This window comes from Jaculus jaculus, chromosome 3 (genome assembly GCF_020740685.1).
Source record: "Jaculus jaculus isolate mJacJac1 chromosome 3, mJacJac1.mat.Y.cur, whole genome shotgun sequence".
NCBI lineage: Eukaryota > Metazoa > Chordata > Mammalia > Rodentia > Dipodidae > Jaculus > Jaculus jaculus.
Window position 1 is genome coordinate 59,925,672 of NC_059104.1, and position 23,253 is coordinate 59,948,924.

The 23,253-nt window shown below is 42.6% G+C and overlaps 1 protein-coding gene across 2 annotated transcripts in view; it reads left to right on the plus strand.

The window, feature by feature from the left end:
* Cnmd (chondromodulin) overlaps window positions 1–19,146 on the plus strand; it is a 34,840-nt gene extending 15,694 nt beyond the window's left edge. The window contains exons 4-7 of one of the 2 annotated variants that reach the window (XM_045146254.1): window positions 1,359–1,472; window positions 10,224–10,377; window positions 15,237–15,415; window positions 18,689–19,146. In XM_045146254.1, the coding sequence (XP_045002189.1) occupies window positions 1,359–1,472; window positions 10,224–10,377; window positions 15,237–15,415; window positions 18,689–18,904 (663 nt within the window). In that variant the 3' untranslated portion in view covers window positions 18,905–19,146. The remainder of the gene's footprint in view (window positions 1–1,358; window positions 1,473–10,223; window positions 10,378–15,236; window positions 15,416–18,688) is intronic. The other variant, XM_004651002.2, reaches the window with a different exon arrangement.
* The last annotated feature ends 4,107 nt before the right edge of the window (window positions 19,147–23,253 follow it).

The following is a 23,253-nucleotide window of genomic DNA, read 5'->3' on the forward strand; positions in this document are numbered from 1 at the left end:
CTCAAACAGGATATAAGTACTAATTTCTTCCTGGGCATGGTGGCACTACCTGCAAACCCAGCACTTAGTCCACTGAGATTGTGAGTTTGGGCAATGTTATAGTTACTACCTTCATGTTCCTGGGACAAAACATCTGACCCAAAACAGCTGATAGGATGAAAGTTTATTTCCACTTACAGTCTCAAGGGGAAGTTTCATCATGGCAGAAAAGCATGGTAGCCCACGCTTTTAATCCCAGCACTCTGAGGACAGAGATAAGAGGATCACTGTGAGTTCAAGACCAGCCTAGAGCTACAGAGTGAGTTCCACTTCAGCCTGGGCTAAACTAAGACCCTGCTTTGAAAAAAGAAAGGAAGGAAGGAAGGGAGAGAGTGAAGGAGGAAGGAAAGGAAGGAAGGAGAGAGAGAAAGAGAAGAAAAGGAGAGGAAGGACAGAAGACAAAATACTAATGCTCCAGTCTCCTCACCATCAATCCATCAGGAATCCCTCAGGAGGACCCAGACTTAAAATTGTGACCTTTAAGACTAGTTTTGGCCATTTTCTGGTCATGAAACTAAAAGCCAGCAGAGTGGAAGTAAATACTCTGGGGACAGAACACACAGTCCCCTATCATGTCCTCTGTGGCAGAAGAAGTACCCAGCTGTCAGCCTATAGGGAGCTTTGTACCCACGTGTCCCTTTACACTAGTCCCTGCGTAGGAGGAAACACTGTTTATATCTCAGAGGGAAAAAACAAAACACCCTAGTCCACAGGTGAGGTTCAGCTCCTGGTGATGTAGAAAGCTTTTGTTTACCCTAGACTTACTTAGTAACTTGGGAAAATTCAGAATTAATGGAATTAATTAACTGATATGTTTTAAGAATCTTTATAGGCTCACCAAAAAGAAAAAATTCAGATACTAATCTCAACAAGGTTATAACTGAGTAAGAAATATAGAGCAAGTGCCAAATGAGAGACGAAGCTGAAAGGGCTTACAGGAAATTAGAGGCAAGAGAGCTCACCTAGCCAGGTAGCTCAGCAAAGGCTGCATGCATGGGCAAGTGAAGATTTATCTGAGTTTCTGGGTATAGATGTAGGAACATGTAAACTCTATCTCAGCCATCCCTCCTGAATATGCTAACATGCCACCTGTACCTTTCTCATCTCCTTCCTCTGCCTTATTTTTTCCCACAATCCTTAGTTTTACCTGAATTTCTCTCTCTCTCTTTTACTATTGGGAACAGTGGTAAAAGGTATATTCTCTAAGAGCCAAGATTTCATTTATTGTTCTTATACACAGCACCCTGGAGCATAGACTGACATACCATAGACAATAAATTGATAAATGAATGGATGATGAATAAACTTTCATCTCACAGGGCATCACTGGAATCCGTTTTGCTGGGGGACAGAAGTGTTACATCAAAGCACAGACAAAGGCTCGTGTTCCTGAGGTGGACACCATGGCCAAACAAAGCATCTCCTCTGAGCTGGTAAGTATCAACATGCACAAATAACCAGAGGGATTGGAAGGCACCATTTGTCTGTAGTTCCTAACTCTAGTTCATAACCAGAAGCCAAACTGGCTCCAAGGTATTTTTCTGACAAGGTACATCATATTTAAAGGTTTAGGGAAGCCATACTTTACAATGCATTAGGGGTTTGATGCTTACATAGCCTTAATTTGATTTAAAAAATTTTATATTATTCATTTCTTTATTTGAGAGAAAAAGAGGGAAGAGAGAAAGAGCTAGATAGATATAGATAAATAGAGAGAGAGGGAAAATGAGAATGGGCACACCAGGGCCTCCAGCCACTACAAACTCCAGACGTATGTGCCACAGTGTGCACCTGTAATTTGCCTGATTTTTTTTTTTTTTAATTTGGCAAAGAGAAAGAGGGAGAAAGAGAGGGAGGAGGAGAGAGAGAGAGAGAGAGAATGGGCATGCCAGGGTTCCAACCACTGCAACTGAATTCTAGACACATGTGTTCCCTTGTGTATCTGACTTATGTGGGTCCTGGGGAGTCAAATTTAGGTCCTTTGGCTTTGCAGACAAATGCCTTAACTGCTAAGCCATCCCTCCCCCTCTTTTTTTTTTACTCAGCAGGTGTGATGGCACATGCCTTTAGCTCCTCCCCCCTTCACATGGAAGGCAAAGGTAGGAGGATCCTGGTGAGTTTGAAGCTAGCCTGGGCTACAGAATAAGTTCCAGGTCATCCTGAGCTATAGTGAGATCCTACCTCAAAAAAAAAAAAAAAAAAAAAAAAAAAAGAAGAAGAAGAAAGAAAAGGTAAAGGGTTCTACAAGGCCAACTCTTCATTAAAGTGACCTCAAAAAATCCTATAAGCTCAGCCCAGCCCATGTGGGGAACCCCACCAGCATTCTGGGTAGCTGACCAGTAAGACTCACACTTGTGGATGGGCCTGTTTCATCTAGGAAAGTTACAATTGTTATGTCCAACATCGAGCTAAGATATTACACCAAACCAACAGTTTCTTCCCTTTAGTTCAAGGCCAATGCAATATACCACCCTTGTAATTTTTTTTTCCTTTGTGCATGTGTGTCTGTGTATGCAGTCACTAAACATAAGGCCTTGATAACTGGAAAAGCTCTGTAATCCCCATCCCTAGCCATTTTTGTATTTTTTACTTTTATTTTGAGAAAGGGTCTTACTATATTACTCAGGCTGGCCTTGAAAATTCAGGGTGGCCTGGAACTTCATACATAGACTAGGCTGGCCTCAAACTCTAGACAACATAAAAATAAAAATAGGGGCTGGAGCGATGGCTGAGTGGTTAAGGTGCTTGCCTACAAAGCCTAAGGACACAGGTTTGATTCCCCAGTACCCATGTAAGCCAGATGCACAAGGTGGTACATGCATCTGGATTTTGTTTGCAATGGCTAGAGTCCCTGGTACACCCATTCTTTCTCTCTCAAATATTAAATTATTATTATTACTATTGGTTTTTTAAGTGAGGGTCTCAGTCTAGCCCAGGCTGACCTGGAATTCACTATGTAGTCTCAGAGTATCTGTGAACTTACAGCAATCCTCCTACCTGTTCCACGAGTGCTGGGATTAAAGGCATGTGCCACCATGCCCAGCTAAAACTTTTTTTTTTTTTTTAAGAAAATTGACTTGTGTGTGTATATGGGCATACATGCTGTGGCACACATGTGGAGGTCAGAGGATAACTTTGAGGTGTCTATGTTCCATGTTTTCTGGAACAGGGTCTCTTGCTGCTGCAAATTAACAGCCAGACTGTAAATAAAGGTCAGACTAATTGGTCTGTGATCTTTGGAGTCTCCTGGCAATACTTCCCGTTGTCACAGGCTTGTTGGAATAATAGATGCATGTGTCACTTTGCATCTAGCTTCATGTAGACACTAGAGAATTGAAACCAGGTGGCAGGCTTTGCTAGCAAGCACCTTTAAACACTGAACCATCTTCCCAACCCCAGGCAACATTTAAAAATTTTTTTTTCTAATATTTTATTTTTATTTATTTACTTGATAGAGAAAGGAGAGAATGGGGGAGAGAATGGGCACACTAGGGCCTCCAGCCACTGTAAATGAACCCCAGACGCGAGCACCCCCTTGTGCATCTGGCTAACATGGGTCCTTTGGCTTTGGGGGCTCACTGTAGCCCAGGCTCATTCTGTAGCCCCAGGCTGGCCTCGAACTCACAGCAATCCTACCTCCACCCTACTGCTGGGATTTAAGGTATATGCCAGCATAGCCTGCTGGTTTTGTTTCTCAAGGTAGGGTCTTGCTGTAGCCCAAGCTGACCTTGAACTAACTCTGCAGTCTTAGGGTGACCTTGAGTTTACAGTGATCCTCCAACCTGGACTTCCCTAATGCTGGGATTAAAGGAGTGTGCCACCATGCCTTTTTTTTTTTAAATTAATTATTTATTTATTTGAGAGCGACAGACACACAGAGAGAAAGACAGATAGAGGGAGAGAGAGAGAATGGGCGCGCCAGGGCTTCCAGCCACTGTAAACGAACTCCAGACGCGTGCGCCCCCTTGTGCATCTGGCTAACGTGGGACCTGGGGAACCGAGCCTCGAACCGGGGTCCTTAGGCTTCATAGGCAAGCGTTTAACCGCTAAGCCATCTCTCCAGCCCACCACCATGCCTTTTAAGCTTGATTTTATTTTTGTATTAGTAGGGATTGAACCTAGGGTCTTATGAATGTCAGGGAAATACTCTACCCGTAGCTATATCCCAAGCCTTAAACTTGATTTTTTTTGCTTGTTTGTTTTTGCTTATGTGTTTGGTGTGTGAAGTATGTGCCCTTGCAGTGCCCCATGAACTTGCCTATGGCAGGGTGCATTCACCTGAGGTGGCTGTAGCAGAGTATTAGGTGTCCTGCTCCATTCTCTTCCTCCCTTTATCTGAGCCAGAGCCTCTGACTTGAGTTTGCCATTTTTCACAAGCTCCGGCATTCTTGGGTCTCTGTTCCCCTATGAGATTGATGTTACAGATGTGTGCGTTCATACCAAGTTGTTTATGTGGGTCCTGGGGATTAAACTCAAGCAATTTCTTAGGTCTCCTCAGGCCCTCATGCTTACACAGGAAGTGCTTTTAACTGCTGAGCCATCTCTCTCTAGCCCAAACTTGACTTTTTAAAAACTAAGTTTAGGGCTTGAGAGATGGCTTAGCAGTTAAGGCGTCTGCCTACAAAGCCAACGGTTCCCAGTTCAATTCTCCAGGACCCATGTAAACCAGATGCACAAGGGGTGCATGCGTCTAGAGTTCGTTTGCAGTGGCTGGTTGTCCTGGCGCACATTCTCTCCCTCTTTCTGTCTTTCTCTCTCTCAAATAAATAAATAAAATATATTTTAAAAAACTAAGTTTAAGAATTACACCCTGAGACTACATAGAGTGAAACCCTACCTTGAAAAAACAAACCAAAAAAAAAAAAAAAACAAGAATTACATGAAGTACTGAAGACACATTTAGCAATAATACATTTTAGAGCGGCCACACCCATTATTGTCATTGTATTCCATTTGAGTTGTGCCAGGGATGGTGGAAACAAAAAACTTTGAAGTCAAACAATGTACATTCAAATCCCAGCTCTGATACTTGCTATGGATGTAGCTTTAACTCCATGAGGGTGTTTTATTATCTGCAAACTGGGGGCACACTCACTGTGCTCATAGCCCTAGCGTGTTCTAGATGATGAATGGAGACTGCTGCTCATCATTACTAATTTTATTATGATCTTCTTTGAGCCTTCTGGTACCCCAGGGGGGAAGTGAAGCAAGTGTCAAGTCCCTTCAGGCCAGAGGGAAATACAGGTAACCAAAGGTGCCTGGAAACCTCCCAGTAGCAGCAGCATGTGGCATCTCAAAACAAAACACAACACTAACTGAAAACAAAACAAACCCGTGAGGGTTTTTTTTTTTTTTTTTTTTTTTTTTTTTTTTTTGTGTGTGTGTGTGTGTTTGTTTCTTTTGGTTTGATTTTTGGAGGTAGGGTTTCACTCTAGCCTAGTTTGACCTGGAACTCTGTAGCTTCAGCAGGCAGGTCTCAAACTCACAGTGATCTATCTTCCTACCTCTGCTGGGATTATAGACGTGCACTACTACCATGCCCTGCTACCTGTGAGTTTTGAAAGTAGGCCACCATGCCATCTGTCATCTCTGTCTTATTCCAAGGTTCCCCCTGTAAAATGATATCCATTGCCCCAGGCATTCTCGGAACATGCTTCTTTGTTGTGAGCTGAGCTGCTCAGAATCACTGGCCAGGCTCTCAGTGCAGCTCAAGAAGGGGCTGGAGACCACCTGTATTCTGACCCTTGAACTTTTCTTTTTTTTTTATTTAATTAATTCATTTATTTGAGAGCGACAGACAGAGAGAGAAAGACAGATAGAGGGAGAGAGAAAGAGAATGGGCGCACCAGGGCTTCCAGCCTCTGCAAACGAACTCCAGACGCGTGCGCCCCCTTGTGCATCTGGCTAACGTGGGACCTGGGGAACCGAGCCTCGAACCGGGGTCCTTAGGCTTCACAGGCAAGCGCTTAACCGCTAAGCCATCTCTCCAGCCCTGAACTTTTCTTAATTGTATTATTTTTAGCCATGGCATTCAGTTTCTGCCATTTTACTCATATGTGAACATGAACTCAGTCTTCTTGCCTTCCACAAGACCTAACTCCTCCTTCAACTGTAGCTTAGCCAGATCTAATTATAGCTTTGAAGTATATTTTATTACTTTTCAAAATGATTTTTTTCTGAACCATAAAAATATTTTGAGGACTGGAGAGATGGCTTAGCGGTTAAGGCACTTGTCGGCAAAGCTTAAGGACCCATGTTCAAGTCCCCAGATCCCATATAAGCCAGACACACAGGTGATGCATGCACAAGGCTGCACATGTGCACAAGGTAGTGCACACATCTGGGGTTCAATTACAGTGGCTAGAAGTCCCGGCATGCCAATTCTCTTTCTTGCTCAGAAAAAAAAAATATTTTGATACTATAGAAAATTTGAGGGCTGGAGAGATGGCTTAGTGATTAAGGCCTTTGCCTGCAAAGCCAAAAGATCCTGGTTCATTTCTCCAGAACCCACATAAGCCAGATGCACAAGAGGGCACATGCATCTGGAGTTCCTTTGCAGTGGCTAGAGGCCCTGGTGCACCCATCCTCTCTCTCTCTACCTGTTTCTCTCTCTCTCAAATAAGTAAAAAATATTTTTTAAAAAGAATGTTAAAAAAGAAAATTTGAGCCGGGCGTGGTGGCACACGCCTTTAATCCCAGCACTTGGGAGGTAGAGGTAGGAGGATTGCCATGAGTTCAAGGCCACCCTGAGATGACAGAGTTAATTCCAGGTCAGCCTGGACCAGAGTGAGACCCTACCTTGAAAAACCAAAAAAAAAAAAAAGAAAAAGAAAAAAAAAAAGAAAATTAATATAATCACCCACAAGTATAAAATCCACAAGTAACTAACTGATGTTAACATTTTGGTGGGTTTTCTTTGTACATCTGTGTGATATTATTTTCATCAGTGAAATTAGGCCATTGTACATTCATTTCAATATTTTCATTTAACTTTAGTTCTTCTAAAATGTAGGCCATAGTGTGTGTATTGTAGACTGTCATAGGATTAGAATATTCAGCGTTTTTAGTCTTGAACACTTTGGGTACTCTCAATTTTTCTGTGTGTGTAGTGTGGTATGTGAGGGACATATGCATTTGTGTGTACACAGATATGCACACCCCATGTACACACATGTGGAGGCCAAAGATGAACACTGGTGTGTTTCACTTTGTTCCCTTGAGATGCTGTCTCTCACTGAACTCAGAGCTGCCATTTTCAGTCAGAAAGGCTGAGCAGCAAGCCCCAGTGATTCTCCCCATTCTCCACGCCTCACAGGACCAGTAGTGTTACAGGCATGTGTGGCCACGCCCGGCAGTTTACATGGGCACTAGGGAATCAAACTCAGGCAAAGCAGGCCCTCAAGCTTGTACCAAAAGCACTCTCACCCACTGGGCCATCTCCCCAGCCCTACCCTCAATTGTTTTTACTATCTCAAATAATAATAATTTGAAAATGATAATTAAAATATGGTGGAATCTTTGTACTTGATTCTTAAGCCATAGAAACAGATTGTCTGTCTTGTGTTTAATTGTTTACAGCATGCAAGATGGGTCCTCTGATGGACAAAAACCAATTCAGAGAACACAGTTGGTAAATTAAACATGTGCCTTGCTGTCAGTCACAGATAACTTCACTTAGAATAACTCCAACAAACAGGAAATTGAAAATAGTGGTTGCTGGGACTCGCTTAGTGGCAACACCTCTGATTTACTTTTTATTATTAATTTTCATTCCAACTCCAAACATGGTGGCACTGTGCACCCCCTTCCTTAGTCAAAAAGATGTTGAGCAATGCCAACTCTTTCCAACCTGCTTCAGCCTAGATCTCAGTGGATAGCAATGCCTACTCAGCAAGTCCTGGGTATTGAAGAATATAAGCAAGCAAGTATTTTTTCTTGCACCAAGTACGCTGTTGCCTCAAACAAAAGCAGGATTGTGTTACAAGGAACAGGAGAAGATTGGCCTGACCACATGCTCAAAGATTGATTTACCATTCTTACCTCATAGGACACATCTATCTGCATTATCCCAATAATCCCACTCTACACACTTTAGGGTATGATGGGGTGTTTTTATGTGCCACTTGCTGTCATGAAACTTCCATCAGTTCTGTATAACTTTAAAATCTTTACTGGGTGTAGTGGTGTACATCTTTAATCCCAGGAGGCTGAGGTAGGAAAACTGGCTTGGATTTGAGGCCAGCCTGGCATAGAGTGATACCCTACCTTGGAAAAATCAACAGGGACTGGGGAGATGGCTCAGCAATTAAAGGCTCTTGCTTACAAAGCCTGCCAGCCTGGGTTCAATTTCTTAGTACTGATGTGAAGCCAGATGTACAAAGTATATATGCATCTGGGGTTTGCAGTAGCAAGAGCCCTAGTATGCCATATTCTCTCAAATAAATAAAAATTAAAAAAAATATATATATATATATTTGGGCTGGAGAGATGGCTTAGTGGTTAAGCGCTTGCCTGTGAAGCCTAAGGACCCCGTTCGAGGCTAGATTCCCCAGGACCCATGTTATCCAGATGCATAAGGGGGCACACACATCTGGAGTTCATTTGCAGTGGCTGGAGGCCCTGGCATGACCATTCTCTCTCTCTCAATCTCTCTCTGTCGCTCTCAAATAAATAAAAATAAACAAAAATATTTAAATGTATTTATTGAGGTGGGGGGAGGAAGGTAGAATGGGTACATCAGGGCCTCCAGCCACTGCAAAAGAACTCCAGATGCATGTGCTCCCTTGTACATCTTGCTTACATGGGTCCTGGAGAATCGAACTGGGATCCTTTGGCTTCGCAGGCAAGTGCCTTAACTGCTAAGCCATCTCTCCAGCCCAAATAAAACTCCCCCCCCCCACCAAGGTAGGGTCTTACTCAAGCTCAGGCTGACCTGGAATTCACTATGTAGTCTAGGGTGGCCTCGAACTCATGGCGATCCTCCTACCTCTGCCTGACTGCTGGGATTAAAGGTGTGTGCCACCACGCCCAGCTGCAAATAAAAATATTTTAAAAACAACAACAACAAAAATAACTAAAAGCTGCAGTACCCAAAGAACATTTAATTTCAGGTAAATAGCTGGAGTACCTGAGTATTATCTTCCTCCAATAACTTTAAGTTGTTTAATGCAACCATATGCCCAAAGGAGAAAACACAGATGAAGTGCTGCTTTGAGCTAAAAATTAAGGAGAAAGCATTTTAATTTCTCCAAACTATGGCAAACTAATAAATACATGAAAGACCAACCTGGCACACTAAATTTGTCTCACAGGTTATCAAACCATTCTCAGCATCTCATTGTGGAAGGAAATACAGGTTTAGCACTGAAGCCTCAGTGGTGTGCCTGATGTGAAGAGGATCTGATGTTTTGTTACAGCTGGGAAATGGAGAAATGGTTTATGTTAAATAATACTTTGAACTGGAGACATTAAAGAACCAATCACTTGCTTTTTTTCCATTGTTGTTTGGAAGCTGTAGAGCAAAACCCCAAAAGATTTTCACTTCAAATGAAGGGTTCCTCTATCCTTTATAGGATTTCAGGGTCTGTTCAATTGCTTTTCCTCAAAAATATCTTTGATCGAAAACATCAGATTAACCTAAATCTCAAAGTTGGTATCAAGTAATTTTCACTTCAACTCAGAACACTTCAATTCACACATTACAGCTACCCAGAAGCAGGGCAATGGGGAAGTGAGCTGAATATTGTGAAGAGAGCTACAGAGACTGGAACCTTCAAGGGTGTATGCATGGAGCATGCCCATGTGCACACACACAAAATTGTTCCTAAGTTTTCATAAGGCAAAGTAACTTAAAAAATTTTTTTTGTTTACTTTTATTTATTTGAGAGCAACAGACACAGCAACAGAGAGAGAGAGACAGAAAGAGGCAGATATATATAGAGAGAATGGGCACATCAGGGCCTCCAGCCACTGAAAACGAACTCCAGATGTATGCACCACATTGTGCATCTGGCTTACATGGGTCCTGGGGAAATCAAGCCTCGAACCAAGGTCCTTAAGCTTCACAGGCAAGCGCTTAACCACTAAGCCATCTCTCCAGCCCTAACTTTTTTGTAATGCATAACTCACTATGCAATATGTCCTACCATCTTCTCTGCTCAAATGCATTTCATTTTTCTTTGTAGGAGGGAAAGATCATGCCAGTTAAGAATGAAGAAAATTCGCTTATCTGGGTGGCTGTTGACCAGCCTGTGAAGGACAGCAGCTTCTTGAGTTCTAAAGTCCTTGAACTCTGTGGCAACCTCCCTATTTTCTGGCTTAAGCCTACATATCCAAAAGGTAAAGTTTTATGTTCTCATCATAGAGCTTGGAATTGTCCCTGTCCCTGAGAGGTTCCTGGGAGCCTCTCCAGGGACCTGGGCATGTACCCAGCATGGTAAAAACCAGGACACATGTGGCAGTGCCTCAGTAATTACCATCAGAGAGAAAAGAAAAAAGAAATACAGGCATTGTCTGTGATGTGGAAGGGAAGGAGCGGCTGGGTTAACAGGAGATAGGGCAGGAAGTCAGACCACCACTGCATTATTTGTGGTACTTACAGGCTTTTATTTATGATGTTCCTGCTCTGCCTCTTAACAGTTTCTTGCACCTTCCCGTTTAAGAAGTTGTCATGCTGCTGAATCTTTATTATTTGCAACACTAGAATGAAGCCGGGTGTGGTGGTACACACCTTTAATCCCAGCACTTGGGAAGCAGAGGTAGGAGAATCACCGAGTTCAAGGCCACCCTGAGACTACAGAGTGAATTCCAAGTCAGCCTGGTCTAGAGTATGATCCTACTAGGAAAAACAAAACAAAACAAAGTACAATGATGGGACAGCTAATAGCTGCTATGGGTATAGGCCAAGATTCCAAGTTCAAGGCTTGAGCATCTAGAGGTCCAGAGAAAATACATAAAGGGTGCCTGGCATTCACAGGTAGGCTGGAACATTATCTTTGAGCTATTTCTGGGTGACAAAGGACAAAATCCCAGTGAGCCTCGCTCTTTCCCCAGAGTTTCTCTCACCCACAGTGCCTCTCACTTCATCTCTTCTGTGGCCAACACACTGGCCTCCCAAGACTGCTACTTTGTAGCTCTGATTCAAGTGAGGGCAGAGAAAAGACTTTCTCCCAGCACAGCTGAGATAGGCTATATTTTCTCAAAGATTTTACTGAACACCCAAGAGATAGCAATAAGGAACATGCAGGCATTAAAACCAATAGGCTTGGTGGGGACACTGGTTGGACAATAGAATAGACAGCGTTTAATAGGTAGTTACAGTTTATTTTCAAAATGGATGTGGTGAAGGTGGTACAGCAATGTGAATGTACTTGCCAGCCTGAGCTACATGAGTTAGTTAAAATAGTAAATTTTGTTACTTGTGCTTTACACAATTAGAATAATCCCCTCCCTCAGGCATAGAAAATGCAGATTTCTGATTCTTTTATGACTAACTAGTACTGTTCACAAGTCCCATTTTGTTCCAAAGCCTGAAGAAGATAGCTGCTCTCTAACCCAAGCCAGGCCAGTAGTGCCAAGCTACTGGCAGTGGGTGGCTGGTATAGAGGGGTCAAACATTCTAAGGCCATGAGCAGACCCAGAAAAAAATACTACAGGGATGGAGAGATGGTTTGGCAGTTAATACATGATGGCACGTGTCTACAGTTGTGTTTACAGGGGCTGAAGGCCCTGGCACGCCTAATCTCTCTCTCTGTAAATAAATACATAAAAAGTACCATATACATAAGCAGTATCCATCAAAATGCAGGGGCTGCCCAGTGCATGTGCTTTCACATTTCTGTTTTTGTTGACACTCACAATTCCACAACGACTTCCCAATTTCCACCTTTCCTTTCCGTTCCTCATCACTAGGTAGGCTTTCTTGCTTTCTACCACCCAGGAATTATCACACTTTCCATTCAGGAAAGAGAGTCTTCCACACTGCTACCATGTAGAATAATAATAGAATAATCACATTCCGTCTGAGAACAAGCTTGTACCCAAAGTTCATTCATCATTCAACAAATATATTTATGGAGGCTTATCCTGTGCCACAGAACTTGTAAGCCTTTGAGGTATGTCAGTAAACACAACAGATAAAAATCCATGCCCCCCCCCTTATTGTTTTTTCAAAGTATGGATTTGCTCTAGCTCAGGCTTAATTCACTATGTAGTCTCGAACTCTTGGCAATCCTTCTACCTCTGCCTCCCGAGTGATGGGATTAAAGGCATGCGCCACCACACCTGACCCAAGAATCCATGATGCCCTTAAACAGTTTTATGTTATAGTAAGAGATAGTAAATAAGCATTCAATTGTTATTTTTTAAATATTTAATTACCTAATATGGGGAGGCAGATACATATAGAAAATGGGCATGCCAGGGCCACCAGCCAATGCAAACAAATTTCAGGCACATGTACCACCTTGTACGTCTGTCTCATGAGAACTGGGGAATCAAACCTGTGTCCTTAGGCTTCATAGGCAAGCACATTAACCACTAAACCATCTCTCCAGTCCCTATTATTATTTTAATTTTTTGGTTTTTCAAGCTAGAGTTTCATTCTAGTTCAGGCTGACCTGGAATTCACTATATAGTCTCAGGCTGGCCTTGAACTCAGAGCAATCCTACTACCTCCCTGTGCACTGCCATGCCCAGCCCTATTATTATTATTTTAAAGTATACTCTTATTTACTTATTTGAGAGAGAGAATGGGTACACTAGGGCCTCTTGCCACTGCAATGAACTCCCAATGCATGGGTTACCTTGTGCATCCAGTTTATGTGGGTACTGGGGAATCAAACCTGGGTCATTAGGCTTTGCAGGCAAGCACCTTAGTGGCTAAGCCACCTCTCCAGCCTTAAACATTAGATTAAAGTCAGAAGATTATGGACTGGAGAAAATATCTTCTTACTTTAATCTAATGTTTAAGGCTGGAGTGATGGCTTAGTGGTTAAGGCACTTGCCTACAAAGCCTAAGGACCTGGGTTCAATTCCCCAGAACCCACGTAAGCCAAATGTACATGGTGGTGCGTGTGTCTGGAGTTTGTTTGCAGTGGCTAGAGGTTCTGGCACGCCCATTTACTCTCTCTCTGTACTAAATGAATAAATCAAAATAAATTAAAAAGATAGTAATGATAGGGGTTGCTATAAAAGTAACAGTGCAAGAGATGGGGAGTTGGGTTGACAAAACAGGACTATTGGCAATGCAAGAATGGCAGACCCAATAAGTAATTTCACCCTTAGAAAAAGAGCTTCGAGATATCCTCTGGGCCCTCACAGCATGTTAGCATGAACACTCCTAAAGAATTTAATATATCCACATGAGAATTATACATGCTGGATGGGGGTACAGCTCAGTGCTAAGTGAATGCCTAGTATGAGCAGGGCCCTGGGTTGATGTCTAGCACCATCAAATAAAAATGTGCCTATTTAAATGCTCACTCATTAGCCAAGGATTAAATAAGCGTTGATATAGCCATAGGAAAATTGTAAAACATTAAAAAATGAGTTTTTCCTAAATCCCTTATAAGTGCAGTTATATTTTATGGTAAAATCAGGAAAATAAATCTCCCTTTTATGATGCCCAGATCCCTATCTATTTCCGGTAAAAGTTCTATTCTAAGGCCTAGCAGCCCCTCCCTTGGATCTTGAAGGCAGCCAGCCTGGGTGGATTATGAAAGATGATGGTGGCAGGACAGAAGTAGAAGGGAAGGGGGAAAGCCAACATCAGCAGAACTCTGATTGTTCTTATTTAATCTTCATAACTGCTGGTATAACTTACCCATGCTCCCATGCTAGATGAAGAAACGAAGATCCACAGAGATCAGTTTGTCCAAGATCCTTCAGCTAGTTAAGGAACAGAGTTGTGAGTTGAATTTGGGTTTCCCTGGTGTTTTTCTAATCATACGATCTATGGGAGCTATCTATGGCTTTAAAACACATGTAAGTTCTCATAAATAAATCATGATAAAATTGTCACCTGACAGTTGAGCACCACTATACCAAAAACTAGATTTTCATTATCCCTAACACTGTCTTAACTAGTTATCTCATTTTACAGGTGAAGAAACTGAGGCTGACACCAAAACACATGCCATGTGGTAATGTGTCTTTGGTATTCTGTCAGCTGTCTGTGGGTCCCATAAAGCAAGGTGGTTAACCATGGCACTAGGTTGGAAGATAGTTTGCATGTAGCTGTCACTCAACCTGTGATCTTGATGGGCCACTTTGTCTTTCTGAGCCTTGGTGCCCTCCTACATAAAAGCATAGGATTTTTCTAAATAAGGATTGGCCAAGATAATGTCTCATGCAAAAGGTATAGCTTAGCCAGGCATGGTGGTGCACACCTTTAATCCTAGCACTTGGGAGGCAGAGGTAGGAGGATCACTGTGAATTGGAGACCATCCTGAAACTACATAGTGAATTTCCAGGACAGCCTGAGCTAGAGACCCTACCTCAAAAAAAAAAAAAAAAAAAAGTAAAGCTTTATAGTTATACCACAGTTATAGTTATATAGTTTACTGTAACCACAAGCATGGAGATATGTCTGGCATTAATGGCCATGCTGTGGTAATACCAAGTCTTTCTAGTTTCCACTTTGTTAACATGGTGCCTTCCTATCATTGTGTTTAACCACTTCATGGTTACATGTGGTGTTAATTTCAAATATCACATTTACATTTAAAAAGAAAATAAAGCCAGGCGTGGCGACACATGCCTTTAATCCCAGCACCTGGGAGGCAGAGGTAGGTGGGTCACTGTGAATTCAGCCTGGACTAGTGAGAGCTACCTCGAAAATCATAAGCAAAATAAAACCAAAAAAGCAAAAGCCTATTCTCCTTATGTTTTACTTGTCAGAAGCAGCTCACCTGACCACAGAGGAGGCAGAGAAAAACCAGGAAAGGAAAAAAGGGAATGAGAATGGAGGTTTGCCAAGCAACTTCTAATATCTTCTCCAGTTAGTACAATAAAACCAAATGACACAGAAAATAAGTCATATTGGTCTAAAGTTAAAATTATTTTTACAGCAATAATGCATATAATAATAATAATAATATAATAATGATGCTTTGATATCCTTGTAGTTTGACCCAAAAATAAGGATCTCATTGCTTATTCAATTTGAATTATTACTCAAAGAAGGAATTAATTTATAGCACTTGTTGCAGAAATCCAGAGGGAAAAACGAGATGTAGCAAGAAACATCATTCCATCTACCACCAGGAGACCACTCAGTGGGCCACGGGGCAGCCCAGGCCCAGGAAGATGGAATAACGCAACCAGGCCCAGTGTTCAAGAGGATGAGGAGAGCTTCAATCCTGATAATCCTTACCACGTGCGTACCACTTTCATGGCACACTCACATTCATTAAATGTGACAGTGAAATGGTGTTTCTACAGGTTCAGACAAGCATTTCATATTCAACTGAGCCTTTCACTCAATTATTACTGAGTTTGTTTTTCAAGGGAGGGTCTCACTCTAGCCCAGGTTGACCTCTGCCTCTATGTGCTGGGATTAAAGGTATTTGCCACCACACCTGGCCTCTTCTTTTTCTTCACATGAAAATAAAGAATATTTGTAACTATTTATATTTATTTATTTGAGAGAGAGAGACAGACAGACATAGAGAGGGAGAATGGGCATGCCAGGGCCTATAACCACTGCAAACAAACTCCAGACATATGCAACACCTTGTGCATCTAGCTTACGTGGGTCCTGGGGAATTGAACCAAGGCCCTTTGGCTTTGCAGGCAAGCGCCTTAACTGCTAAGCCATCTCTCCAGCCCATTTGTAACTTTTTTAAAACTACACACATGTAATTATTTAAAAAAAATCAAAACAAGGGCTAGTGAGATGGCTCAGCATTTAAAGGCTCTGGTTTGCAAAGCCTGTTGGCTATGTTCAATTCCCCACACTTACATAAACCCAATTGGAAAGCATGAAGTATCTAGTGTTCATTTGTAGAGGAAGAGACCCTGGCATGCCCATAAACACACATGAAATAATATATTTTAAAAATCGTCACATAAGGGTATAATGAAGTCAGATTTTCAAAGCCTTCCATCCCAGAGCAGCCAGTTTCTTTGGATAAGTACATATATACACACAATTTCCATACCCCATTCACTGTTTCTGGCTACAATAGTGTTACATATCACCTACACAATACCACCTCATTAATGCTCATTTTGCAGATTATTCTGCATCTTACATGACACCCCATTCATTTAATGCAAATGCGCCATCTTGTAGACAACTCACAAGGTATATAAGAAGTGAATGAGGAGTTAATGCAAGTGAAGCACTTAAGCATGTGGCTTGGCACAGAGCACTCATAGCATAGGTATATCACTGCACATACATAGATGTGCATCTTTAGCATAAATACCAAAGCCTACATCTGATATATCAAAATATATGTTATATATTTTAATGGAGACTATCGGATTCCTTTCAAGAAGTATAACAGCTGCATGTCTGCAAAGGTAACAGAGGTACTATTTACTATAAAAGCTATGTGTTGTTGGGTGTGGTGGCACACGCCTTTAATCCCAGCACTTGGGAGGCAGAGGTAGGAGGATCGCTGTGAGTTCGAGGCCACCCTGAGACTCCATAGGGAATTCCAGGTCAGCCTGGGCTAGAGCGAGACCCTACCTTGAAAAATAAAACAAAACAAAACAAAAAAAGGCCATTGTGTGTGTGTGTTATGGCAGGCTGTTAAAGTCAGGGCATTGGACATGCTGAGCACACATTCTACACCCCCATTCCATCACTTTTTAACCTTTGCCAGACTCTTGGCTGTAAAAATTGCATCTTCTGGTTATTTTGCCTGTTTTTTTTTTTAAGAAATTTAAAAAAATTATTTATTTATTTGAGAGCGACAGACACAGAGAGAAAGACAGATAGAGGGAGAGAGAGAGAATGGGCGCGCCAGGGCTTCCAGCCTCTGCAAACGAACTCCAGACGCGTGCGCCCCCTTGTGCATCTGGCTAACGTGGGACCTGGGGAACTGAGCCTCGAACCGGGGTCCTTAGGCTTCACAGGCAAGCGCTTAACCGCTAAGCCATCTCTCCAGCCCACTTTGCCTGTTTTAATTATGTCTAAGGTCAGACATCTTTTCACACACTAAATCTCACTAATTTTTCTAAATAGCCTATTCAGTTCTGCACTGCTTCATGTGCTACAAATACACTTTCCAGTTTACCTTTTTTTATTGAGGGAAGTACAGAACCAAGGGAAGGAAAATGAATACACCCATGTGTCTGAGAGCCCATGTGGTGGGCCTGGAAGAAACATAGAGTTAGAGGAAAAAAGTACAAAGAGCTCCTGCCACGTGGAGGACAGGAGCAGGTTGAGTCCATGAGGGAGCAGGGGTTAGGATGTTCTTTTTTTTTTTTCAAGGTAGGCTCTTGCTCTAGCCCAGGCTGACCTAGAATTCACTATGTAGTCTCAGGCTGGCCCTGAACTCAGTGATCACAGGGATTAAAGGCATGTGCCACCACACACAGCTAGACTATTTTAATAGGATTTAGAACAAAAAGTTTTTTCTAGCCTGGTGTGGTGGGGTCTGCCCTTAATCCCAGCACTTAGGAAGCAGAGGTAGGAGGATCACTGTGAGTTCCAGGTCAGCCTGGACTAGAGTGATACCCTAACTCAAAATTACATTTAAAAAAAAACAAAAAACCACCAAAGCGCTTAAGGCTCAAGGGTATAGGTCATTTTATAGAAAGGTAAGATGTGACTTGTCTGTCCCAGTTCTAGATGTGAGGGAGGGATCCATATTATTTGAAGAGCTCTATGTCAATTTTTACTTTATCATATGCTGAGCTTTAAGCAGAACTACTTCGAGTACTTGATTTGGCCTTTCATCTACACCCCTAAGGAAAACTGTCAGAGCAACAGCCTGTGATTTCTCAAACCTTCTTAATCATAAAAAACACCTGTTGACACTTCAGATGAGGAAACCTTGCCAATAGGCCTTTTAGCACCGCCCCAGAGAAGTCGGCTACAACTAATCAAGTGGTTTGTCTGTTTAATGTCCCAGAACCTACTTCAAGAGATAAAGATAAAAATCCGAGTTTGAGGAAAAGAATGGTGTTAGAGTAAGACAATGTATTCTCAAGCTGGTCTTGAACTCACAACAATATGCCCAGAGAGGCTTTTATTTTTAAATAGCTTCATTTTGGGGAATAAGAGTGAGAGAATGGATACACCAGGGCCTTTGGCCATTGCAAATATAACTCTAGATGCATGCTTTACTTTGATGTGCCACTTTGTACATCTGGCTTTATATGGGTACTGGGGAATAGAACCTGGGTCAGCAGGCTTTGCAAGCAAACACTTTTAACTACTGAGCCACCTCTCCAACCCCAGAATCGTATTCTTTAAAGTGCATCCTAGGGGGCTGGAGAGATGGCTCAGCAGTTAAGGCACTTGCCTACAAAACCTAACAACTGGGGTTTGATTCCCCAGTACCCATGTAAAGCTAGATGCACAAAGTGTCACATGCATTGGGAATTCATTTGCAGCAGCTGGAGGCCCTGATGCACCCTCTTTCTCTCTCCTCGCATGCCATTATAAAGAAATAATTTTCTTTTTAATTCACAGCAGCAGGAAGGAGAAAGCATGACATTTGACCCAAGACTGGATCATGAAGGAATATGCTGTATAGAATGTAGGCGGAGCTACACTCACTGCCAGAAGATCTGTGAACCCCTGGGGGGCTACTACCCATGGCCATACAATTATCAAGGCTGTCGTTCTGCTTGCAGAGTTATCATGCCATGTAACTGGTGGGTTGCCCGCATCTTGGGCATGGTGTAAAATCACTTCATAAATCAGATATTGTCAGGCAAGAACGAACTTCAGAATTGACATCCAAGAAGCATAAAGCATGTTCAAGTCAACGGATCACAGAGACGTGAGTAGTGTGTGTAAACGTATTGAAAGGACAGTTTGTCTACAGTTATATTCCTTCAATATTTGCTTCAACATTAAAGCCTTTGCTTTTCCAAGCTATTCTGAAATAAACAAAAAACTCATAAACTCAAATTCCTTTTAATCAAGTCATGATCCAGTGGTCCTGTTATTATTTCTATGAAATTCAAGCATTTTTCCTTTATTGTTCCAGTCTTACATATGTGACCCCAGAGTTCCCAGATAAAAACTCAAAAACAAAAAAGTAAGACATATAATGAAATTCATCTGAAAGCAAACACTGTAATCTTCAATGTGGTGGTTCATTCTAATTGGTTAAGGCGCTTGCCTGCAAAGCTGAAGTTCCCTAGATTCTATTCCAAAATACCCATATAAGGCCAGATGCACATGGTGGCACAAATGTCTGGATTTCTTTTGCAGTGGCCAGAGACCCTGCCACCCTCCTCTCCTCCCTAAGGAGCTGGGGAGGTGGCTCAGGGAATAAAGTGTTTGCTACACAACCATGAGTAACTGAGTTTGGCTCTCCAGTATCCATGTAACTGTCAGGCATGGTGGCATGTAGCTGTACTGCCAGTGTTGGGGAGGCAGAGACAGGGAATCCCTGGGCTTACCTGCTAGCTAGCCTAGTTGAACTGGTGAACTCTAGGTTCAGCAAGAGATCCTGTTTCAAAGATAAAGGTGGACAGTGACTGAGGCAAACAGTGTTGACCTCTGGCTTCCACAAGCACATACACGTGTGTACACACATACAACACATGCACCCATAAGTATGAACAAGCATATATGTGCCTTCTAGGAACAAAGTATTAGAATAAACAAAAACGCAGCCAGGTGTAAGTGAAATCCTACCTCAAGAAACCAAACCAACCAAACAAAACACTAGCACACACTTTTAATCCCAGCACTCAGGCAGAAGTAAGAGGATCACCATGAGTTCGAGGCCAGTCTGAGACTACACAGTGAATTCCAGGTAAGCCTGGGCTAGACCAAGACCCTACCTCAAAAAATAAAACAAAAATGTGAAGGTAAATCAGACACATGGGGCAGCGCTGTACTGTACTGACATTCTGCAAACAAATCTTCATTCACACTATTTCTTTGTTTTCAGTAGGCGGTCATTGTTCAGAAGTATAGTGGTGGTTTTTTCTTCACAATGCAAATCAGGCTGTGATGCAGTCCAATTGCCAATAAGGTATTTTCCTAGTAACAGGGCCTCGTAGATATGGCTCAAGAGTAGCAGCTTATGTACGTAGAATGACATGACAAGAAACCTCTTAGGAACAAGGACTGTTTTTAGAAACTGAAATATTAAAGCAGGAAAATGAAGAGGTATTTTGTAATTTTGGCATGTTAGTTTTGAATCCCAGTCTGAGAGAAAGAATAACTTTCTTTTTTTTTAAAATATATATTTTTTTAATTTTTTATTTATTTGAGAGTGACAGACACAGAGAGAAAGACATATAGAGGGAGAGAGAGAGAATGGGCGCGCCAGGGCTTCCAGCCTCTGCAAACGAACTCCAGACGCGTGCGCCCCCTTGTGCATCTGGCTAACGTGGGACCTGGGGAACCAAGCCTCGAACCGGGGTCCTTAGGCTTCACAGGCAAGCGCTTAACCGCTAAGCCGTCTCTCCAGCCCAAGAATAACTTTGTTGATATATAAAAATTAAGTTTCCAGGCAGGAGAGATGGCTCAGCAGTTAAGGCACTTGCCTGCAAAGCCTAATGACGCCAGTTCAATTCTTTAGTACCACGTAAAACCACATGTGCAAGGCAAGGTGGCGCATGTGTCTGGAATTCGTTTGCAGGGGCTAGAGGCCCCAGCAACCCATTCTTTCCCTCCTATCTCCCTCCTCTTGCTCTGCAACACATGATGGGCCCACATCTTTAATACCAACATTTGGGAGGCAGAGGTAGGAGGACGGCCATGAGTTCAAGGGCAGCCTGGAGCTACAGAATGAGTTCCAAGTCAGCTTAGGCTAGAGTGAGACCCTATCCCCGCCGCCCCCCACCCCCCAGATCAGTAGACTGGAAATATGGCTATACTAAGATAAGCCAAGTCACTAGTTAAAATACATTAAGAACAATTTAAGTGGTACATCCTGTTGAAGACCACATTCATAACTCAATGTTGATGACAGCGTAATTGTACAAAAGTAAACATGGGGCTGGAGAGATAGCTTAGCAGTTAAGGCGCTTGCCTGTGAAGCCTAAGGACCCAGGTTCAATTCCCCAATACCCACATAAAGCCAGATGCCCATGGTGGCGCATGTGTCTGGAGTTCGTTTGCAGTGGCTAGAGGCCCTGGCATGCCCATTATCTCTATCTGCCTCTCTAACTGCCCCTTCTAAAATAAGTATCACTTAGGACCCATATATATAGCATGTAGGTAACACCAGAGAATATTATGGTTGCTGAAGAAATAGTGCCTTATTACAAATCAGTACTTTCACATGGTGCTCTGAATAATGATTATTGTAGTATTCTCTGTTCAATTTTAATATCACAGCAGTGGTCAACTAACCTCTTTCCCAAGACCCTATTCTCAATTTGTTTCAATTTGACTCAAACAGATTCTTTTTCATAATTTGCAGTCTTCCCTTCCACTTTTCTTTTGTTTGTTTGAGAGCGACGGGAGGGGGGGCAGGCAGATAGAGAGGAAAGAATGGGTGCGCCAGGGCCTCCAGCACTGTGAACCAACTCCACACGTGTGCAGCCCCTTGTGCAACTGGCTAACGTGGGTCCTGGGGAAATTGAGCCTAGAACCAGGGTCCTTAGGCTTCACAGGCAAGTGCTTAACTACTAAGCCATTTCTCCAGCCCCCTTCCACTTTTGTTTTCTTAAATATTCTAATTAATTAATTTATAGAGAGGCAGATGGGGAGGCGGAGAGAAGAGGAATGCTAGGGCCCTCCAGCCACTGCCAACAACTCCAGATACATGCAGCACCTTGTACATCTGGCTTATGTGGTATGGTGGTTTGATTCAGGTGTCTCCCATAAACTTAGGTGTTCTGAATGCTAGGTTCCCAGCTGATGGAGATTTGGGGATTAATACCTCCAGGAGGGAGTGTAGTTGAGGGCGGGCTTATGGGTTATTATAGCCAATTTCCCCTTGCTTGGCACAGTCTCCTGTTGCTATTGTCCACCTTATGTTCCCCAGTGCTGATGTCCACCCTCTCTGCTCATGCCATTGATTTCCCTTGCTATCGTGGAGCTTCCGCTTGAGCCTGTAAGCCAAAATAAACCTCTTTTTCCCCACAAGTTGGGTGATTTCTACCAGCAATGAGAACCTGACTGCAACACATGGGTACTGAGGAATTGAACTTGTCCTTAGGTTTCACAGGCAAGTGCCTTAATCGCCAGGCCATTTCTCTAGCCTCCCATTTTCTTTCTTGGTGGCATTAAGCATTGAACCCAGGTCCCCAAGCCTGCTAAGTTGATGCTCTAGCACTGAGATATATCCCCAACCCTGTCTATTTCTGTATTAAGGAGGAAACAAATCCTTTAAAAAAAAAAAAACTTACCTGCAAGCAAAGAGATAGAAGAGAGACAGAACAGGCACACCAGGGCATCTAGCCGCTGTAAACAAACTCCTGATGCGTCTGCTACTTCATCTGTCTGTCTTTAATGTGAGTACTGGAGAATCGAATCTGGGTTGTTAAGCTTTACAGGCAGCAACTTAACTGATGAGCATCTTTCAAACCCCAAAAGAAAACAAGTAATTTTTATTTATTTATTTATTTGAGAGCGACAGACACAGAGAGAAAGACAGATAGAGGGAGAGAGAGAATGGGCGCGCCAGGGCTTAAGCCTCTGCAAACGAACTCCAGACGCGTGCGCCCCCTTGTGCATCTGGCTAACGTGGGACCTGGGAAACCGAGCCTCGAACCGGGGTCCTTAGGCTTCACAGGCAAGCGCTTAACTGCTAAGACATCTCTCCAGCCCAAAAACAAGTAATTTTAAACAGCAATTTTTTACTCTTTTATAGAATTTATTGAAAATAAGACTTAGAAGTGACCAACATTACCTCAACTTTTTATTCTTTAATTCCTTGAAATCAATGTGTTCTTAGTGCCATCCTGAAGGTCACCTGCTTCAAAATTATGAGCTCATGAAAAACAGGTTTCTCAGGCCAAATGAGCCAATGGGTGCAATAGTGGCAGGTCTGTCATGGGGGAAACCAACTGCCCTCTAATTGGACTGGAGGCCCGCTCCATGGGAGGGAATACATCCCTGAT